At 40.7% G+C, this 7,458-nt stretch overlaps 1 protein-coding gene across 1 annotated transcript in view; it reads right to left on the bottom strand.

Annotated features, from left to right (window-relative positions):
* The window catches only part of PCNXL2 (pecanex-like 2 (Drosophila)), a 491,139-nt gene that overhangs the window by 78,937 nt on the left and 404,744 nt on the right, over positions 1 to 7,458 (bottom strand). Inside the window, exon 25 of the mRNA XM_006870571.1 lies at positions 402 to 617. Within this exon, the coding sequence (XP_006870633.1) occupies positions 402 to 617 (216 nt within the window). The remainder of the gene's footprint in view (positions 1 to 401; positions 618 to 7,458) is intronic.

The following is a 7,458-nucleotide window of genomic DNA, read 5'->3' as shown; positions in this document are numbered from 1 at the left end:
TTGGTGGTTCAAATCCACCAACTGCTCCTTGGAAACCTTATTCAGGGTTGCAATGAGTCAGAACCTACTCACTGGCACTTAGCAATGACAATGAAAAACTTCAAATGAATCCCATATTTGCTCCGTGGTCTTACTGCTTCTAAATTGTTCCTACAAAATTGAACCCAAGTTTCTGATTTGTTAACCCACAGGCTTTACGTTGGATTATATGATTCACTTAACAATTGCCTCTGATGACTCTACTTGCCTGCATCAGAGCACAAGGTTAAACAGAAGCTCCTGATTCTCATTCAACAGGGTAGGCATGGCGTTCTCCCTCTTTATGGAGACTTCATATTAAAACTTGACACGGTATTAACTCGAGTGAGTCCTAGCAACTTTCACAAGGAAGAGATTCTTACCTCGGAATTCTAATCCTCGAAGCTGAAAGGTGACAAGGCCATTTCCGATTTCAATCAGGTGAACAAAGGCATTGAGGTAATCGGAAGCCAAAATAAAGCAATCACCAGAGCTGTAGTTACCCCAACGACCAAGAACTAAGTCCCCACAGAGGGATTCCTGGAGGGCTCTTGTCAAGTGCTCATAAAAGATGGAGTTCAGGTTGTTGTCATCACTCCCTGAAAGCAGAAAAGGAAAGATGGTCAGGGAAAACTTATTTTCCAGTATCTTCAGAACTAGGTGGTGCTGTAGGATAAAACACTGGACTGCAAGGTCGGTTTGAACCACAAAGTCAGTGGCTCAAGCTCACCAGTTGCTCCTTGGAAACTCTGTACAGGATCACAATGAGTCAAAGTGACTTAACTGCGCTTTATAACAACAGCAAGGATAACATCAGACTTTTCAGATTCATAAGTAGAATGAGACTTGCTTTCCTCTTATTTTAGTTGATTATATGCTGTTGTTAAACGCTCTGGAGTCTGTTTTGACTCATAGTGACCCTGTGCAGGGTTTCCGAAAAGCAGCAGGGGAACTTGAACCACTGACCTTGTGGTTCAAACCAACCTTGCAGTCCAGTACCTTAGCCTGCAGTGTCACACCAGAGCTCATGAGAGCCTCTATTTTAACCCTTTACTCTCTTACCATGGGAGAGGAATGAGTCTCCCGTACACACTGACAGTCTCGGAAACCTTATGAAGTCATTTTACTCTAGGCTATGGGATCACGGTGAGTCTTAATCATCTCCAAGGTAGTGATTTGATTCTGGTTTTATATTCTCTTACAATAATCCTGGTGGCATAGTGGTCCAAGTGCTCAGTTGCCAACCAAAAGGTCAGTGGTTTGAACCTACTCAATAAAGATTTGTTGTTTGTTGTTGTTGTTAGGTGTCATTGAGTCGATACCGACTCATAGCAACCTTATGCACAGCAGAACGAAAACTGCCCAGCCCTGGTCCAACCTCACTACTGTTGCCACGCTTGAGTTCATTGATGCTGCCACTTGGCCAATCCATCTCATTGGGGGTCTTCCTCTTTTTCTCTGACCCTCCACTTTACCAAACATAATATCCTCCAGTGACTGGTCCCTCCTGACAATATGTCCGAAGTATAAGAGACGAAGGTTGGTCATCTTGGCCTCCAAGGAGCACTCTGGCTGCACTTCTTCCAAAATGGATCTATTGGTTCTTTTGGCAGCCCATGGCACTTTCAATATTCTCCTCCAACATCATAACTCAAAAGCATCAATTCTTCTAGTCTTCCTTATCCACTGTCCAGCTTTCGCATGCGTATGAGGTCATTGAAAACACCATGGCTTGGGTCAGGTGCACCTTACTCCTCAAGCTGACATCTTTGCTCTTCAACACTTTAAAAAGGTCTTGTGCAGCTGCTTTGCCTAATGCAATACATTGTTAGATTGTTGTTGTTGTTGTTTTTATGTGCTGTGGAGTCGGTCTGACTCATAGCAACCCTGTACAAGGTTTCCAAGGCTATATATCTTTAAGGGAGCAGAAAGCTTCATCTTTCTCCCACAGAACAACTGGTAGTTTCGAACTGCTGACCTTGCTGTTCGCAGCCCAAATCAGTTCCCACTCATAACAATCCTATGTACAACCGAAGGAAACACTGCCTGGTCCTATGCTATCTGCACAGTTGTTGTTATGCTTGAGCCTATAGCTGCTGCCACTGTGCAAATCCATCTTCTTGGGGTCATCCTCTATTTCACTGACCCTCTACTTTATCAAGCATGATGAACTTCCCCAGGGACTGGTCCTTCTTGATGACACGTCCAAAATATGAGAGACAAAGGCTCACCATCCTGGTTTCTAAGTAGCATTCTGATTGTACTTTTTCCAACACAGATTTGTTTGTGCTTCTGGCAGTCCATGGTACTTTCAATATCCTCCTCTAACACCATACACAAATACATCAGTACTTCTATAGTCTTCATTACTCTTTGTCCAACTTTCACATGCATATGAGGTTACTGAAATTACCCATGGCTTAGGTTAGATGCACCTTAGTCCTCAAACTGACATCTTTGCTCTTGAAGACTTTAAAGAGGTCTTGTGCAACAGACTTGCCTAACGCAATACATTTTTTGATTTCTTGATCGCTGCTTCCTTGAGTGTTGATTGCAGATCCAAGCAAAATGAAGTCCTTGACAATTTTATTTTAGCTGTTTCTCTTTTTTACATGGTACTATTAGTCCAGTTGTGAGAATTTTTGTATTCTTTACATTGAGGTGCTAGCCACACTGAAGTCTGTGGTCTTCGATCTTCATAAGTATTTTAATTCCTTTTCATTTCCAATAAGCAAGATTGCATCATTGGCATATCATAGGTTGTTAATGAGTCTTCCTCCAATCCTTATGCCACGTTCTTCTTCATGTAACCCAGCTTGCTGGACCCAACCAAAACTATACCCACTGTCACTGAGTTGATTCCAACTCACAGTGACCCTATAGAACTGCGTAGCAAAGCTCCATAAGACTTCTGAGGCTACAAATCTTTACGGAAGCAAACTGGCTCATCTTTCTTGTGCAGAGTGGCTGCTGGGTTAATCCCCCAATCTTTCAGTTAGCAGCTAATGCTTAACCCACTGTGACACCAGGGCAGAGATTTTAATCTTGATAAAGTCCAATTTATCCATTTTCTTATTTATGGATCGTGTTTCTTTTGGTGCCGCAAGTGAGACATTTTTGTCTCTCTTGAGACCATAAAGATTTTCTTCTATGCCTTCTAGAAGTTTTATAGCTTTAGGTGTTCTATTTAAGTCTATAATTCATTCTGAGCTACTTTTATATATACTGTGAAATAGGGGTTGATGTTTTCGTAGATTGTTGTTAAGTGCTATGGAATCAGTTCCGACTCATAGCAACCCTGTGTGTAACATAAGGAAACACTGCCGAGTCTGGTGCCATCTTCACAACTGTTGTTCTGTTTGAGGCTATGGTTGCTGCCACTGGGTCAATCCATCTTCTTGACGGTCTCCCTATTTGTGGCTAACCTTCTACTTTACTAAGCATGATGCTCTTCTCAAGTAGCGCTCCCTTCGAACTTGTTCAAAGTACGTGCTTCGAAAGGAACCTTCTGGTTGTACTTCTTTCAAGACAGATCTGTTCTTTGGGCAGTCCAGGGTATATTCAAAATTCTTAGCCAACATCATAATTCAAATATATCCATTATTTTCAATATGGGTGCCCAATTGTTCTTTCTCCATTGCTCTGGCATCTCTGTCAAAGTTGACCATGTGTATGAATGAATAGAAATAGAATTCGATTTCTGAATCCTCTAGACTATCCCACGGATCTATCTATACTATCACCAATACCACACTCTCTTGCTTATTGCAGCTGCATGTTAAGATTTGAAATCTGACAGTAGGAGTCCTCCAACACTAGAACTATTTTAAACAAAAATTGTAACTATTCTAGTATCTCTAACTGCCATAGAAAAATTTGAATCAGCTTGTCAATTTCTTCCAAAAGGAAAAAAAAATCCTGCAGTGATTTTGATTTGGTTTGTGTTAAATATATAGATGAATTTGGAGAGAATTAATATCTTAGTAATAATGAGTCTCCCAATCCCTAAACACTTTTTAGCTATTTATTTTGGTCTTCTTTGATTTCTTTTATCAGTGTTTTATAGTTTTCTGCATACAGAGCTTTAAGAAAATTCCTTTCATGTTGTATGGTAATATTATAAATAATATATCCTAAAAAAATTCCAAGTGCTGGTTAATAGAAATATAGTTATTGTTGTATCCTTGGCCCTATATGCTCACTTATGAGTTCTACTAGTTTTTCTGTATATTCACTGTCGCATTTTACTTAGATAATCATGTTATCTATAATTTTGGGGAGGGGTGGTTATGTGCCGTGGACTCGGTTCTGACTCATAGTGAGTGATCTTGTATTGGTTTTCTAAGGCTGTAAAATTTTAGTGGAACAGAGAACCTCATGTTTCTCCCACAGAGCAGCTGGCAGGTTTGAATTGCCAACCTTGTGGGTAGCAGTCCAGTGCTGCTTCTACAACACCTCCAGTATTAGCAGTGGGCTTTTCCAGACGTCCTGGAGAAATGCCCACTTTCATTGCAAAATACCAAGATCAGTATCATGGGTTTTGTTTGTCTGTTTTTAGTCTTTTCTGACCATTTTTCTCTGAAGAATCAGAGCTTGTGTCTCCCTGTGCCCTCTAGTGTCTCCCTGTGCCCTCTAGTGTCTCCACCACAACCCTCACTAACGCTACTGGAATTAGTCAAGGGACTGTGTTCCTCACAGATTCTGGCAGTATCTGAGTAACACTTTTAGCAATAATGAACTTATCATAGTTTGGTTTCATTATTTCAGAATAACATGAATGCTCGAAACTACCAAGAAATAAACTAAACACTTCATATGGACTTCTGGTGTGATGCTGTAGGATCAGCACTGGACTTCAAATAACAAGGTCGGCAGTTCAATCACACCAGCTGTTCCTCAGAAACCCTATGCGTAGGTCACTATGTGTAGGAACCAACTGGACAATGACACTTAACAAACCAACAGCATCTAACTCTTCCATGAACTACGACTGACTCCTGAAATAAATCTAGGATCTCACCGGTCAGAGTATAACAAAGGGACACGGATTTTTAAGGGCCAAGTCCTCCCCTCACACACACACACACACACACACACACACACTCACACACACATTCCATCTTCTTTGTGAGTACAGAGTGAATGAAGACTCTGAAAGAAGGAGAAGACAAGGATGTAGTAAAAGCATGGAACAGTCTGCTTCACAATGGGAGGTCAGGGGTGTGTGCTTGGAGATAGAATTTGGGCAGGAAAAGGCATTTCCTTTCATCCCCTGCTGGGTCTGGCTTTCTTCCACTCCCTGAATCCAACAGCTCAAGATGAGGGGTCCAAGCTTGTGGAAGAGCAGGCTCAGGAATCTGGGACATTCTCCTTGTCTGTTTTCCTTGTGGATGGAGATGGGTTAGGGGTAGGGATGAGTTGGGAATGGTTTGTGGGGTAAGTTTGCATCCACTTCTTTTATTTGGGGAGTATCTTTTCTTCCCAGTGTTAATTCTGACTAAGAGCAAACACTCCTAAAGCAAAACTTCAGGCTTCCTTCCAGGCTGAGACAGATGTGAACGGAGGCAAGAAGAAAGGTTGAAACGTTGATGGCAGCTCCACAGTTTTGCACCCTTGGGAACCTGAATATGAAGAATTGGTACAGAAAGGTGAAGAGCCCTAAAGTAGGGAGAGATCTAAGAACTTTAAAATATAATACTGTCAAATTATGACTCTCACTACTGAGCACTCATTTACAGTTATAAGTTTATTTGAAATTAGTGCAATTGTAACTTAATTATGATTAATGGGAAGAAATAAACTGTCCTATGGGCTGAGTCATGGAATGCAGTCTAATGAAGTATCAGCCTGCTTCATCTTCTATGCGTGTTAAGTCTGACCGACCTGACCGTTCCATTCATTTTCTCTGTGAATCAGCATGCAACTGAGACACTAATTAGAGATTACTTTGAGTTTGAAAAGGCCTGAATAAGGGAATTAACCTTTGCTTAATTGTTCGAATTGCTGGATGTTTGAAGGACACAAAAACACACAAAAAAACATAGGAGTAGAGATTTGGCTCATGTACTTTTCTTAGAACACACTGACCATGAATTTAGCCAGACAATTAAGTCCAGAAGGAGCTCTGGTAGCGTAGTGGTTACGAATCGGGCTGCGAATCTTAAGGTCAGTGGTTCGAAACTACCAGCCGCTCCGTGGGAGAAAGATGAGGCTTTCTACTCCTGTAAAGATTTACACCCTCGGAAACCCTGTACAGGGTCGCTATGGGTCGGAACCGACTCGATGGCACTTAACAACAACAACAAAGGCCAGGTGAGTTTGTGGAACTCTCCATCTGCCTAGTATCAATGGTCCCGTGATGCCATGTATTTCCACAGCTGCAGATCAGAAAAAAATTCACCATCCTTCACAGCTGCACTGATACAAAATTTAATAGAAAGTAGACCTGTCTTTCCAAGTACTTTCCATTTTTTACATTTTGATTCCAAATGAATCAGATACTTGCAATTCTAATATTGATAATGCCCATGATGCAATTCTTCCCAGACAAAATTGTTGGCACAGGGGAGAAAGTTAAAAATAGAGAACCAGTAGAATTTTGCATTTTTACATAGGGAAAGAAGAGGTGAAAGAGTTAAAAAATGAGATAGCTAATGAAAAGAAAGAAGGAAACAAATTTGGGATAGTTAACTTTAGGTGTCAACTTGGCTAGGCTATGGTGCCCAGTTGTCCAGTCAAACACTAGTCTAGATGTGCCTATGAAGGTATTAACATTTCAATCAGTTTATTTCAAGGAGATTAACCTTATAATGTGGGTGGGCCTCATCCAAATAGTTGAAGGCCTTAAGAGCAAAAACTGAGGCTTCCCAAGGGAGAAAAAGTCTGTCTAAATTACATTGTGGAAATCCTTCAGGAGTTTCCAGCCCATTGCCTGGCCTACAGATTTGAGATTTATTGGTACACACAAACATGTGAGAAAATTGCTTAAAATCTATATATGTATGTATCTAAGTATCTATCTATATGTATCTAAGTACCTATTTATATCTATATATGTATGTATCTAAGTATCTATTTATTTACATTTCTTATTGATTTTATTTCTCTGAATAACTCTGACAAACATAATTTTCTAGCAGGTAAATCCTTTCATAGCTTAATGTTGAGTGAAGTTTCTGAAAGGTTTAGTATGAGTATTATAAATTCTGAACCGGTTTGCCTTTGAGAAGATGACAATGTTGATATTCTTCTAAAAGATCATCTGCTAAATGACTAATCCCAAAGTTTATAGTCTGTATTGGATGCTTGTTGTTATTAAGTGCCATCGAGTCGCTTCTGACCCATAGTGACCCTGTATAGGGTTTCTAGGGAGTGGCTGGTGACCTTGAACCACCGACCTTGAGGTTTAAACTGACCTTGCAGTCCAGGGCATTAGCCCAC

Source organism: Chrysochloris asiatica, unplaced genomic scaffold (genome assembly GCF_000296735.1).
Source record: "Chrysochloris asiatica unplaced genomic scaffold, ChrAsi1.0 scaffold00144, whole genome shotgun sequence".
Classification (NCBI taxonomy): domain Eukaryota; kingdom Metazoa; phylum Chordata; class Mammalia; order Afrosoricida; family Chrysochloridae; genus Chrysochloris; species Chrysochloris asiatica.
The sequence above is the reverse complement of the archived record's forward strand: the minus strand, read 5'-3'. Positions and strand labels throughout refer to the sequence as shown.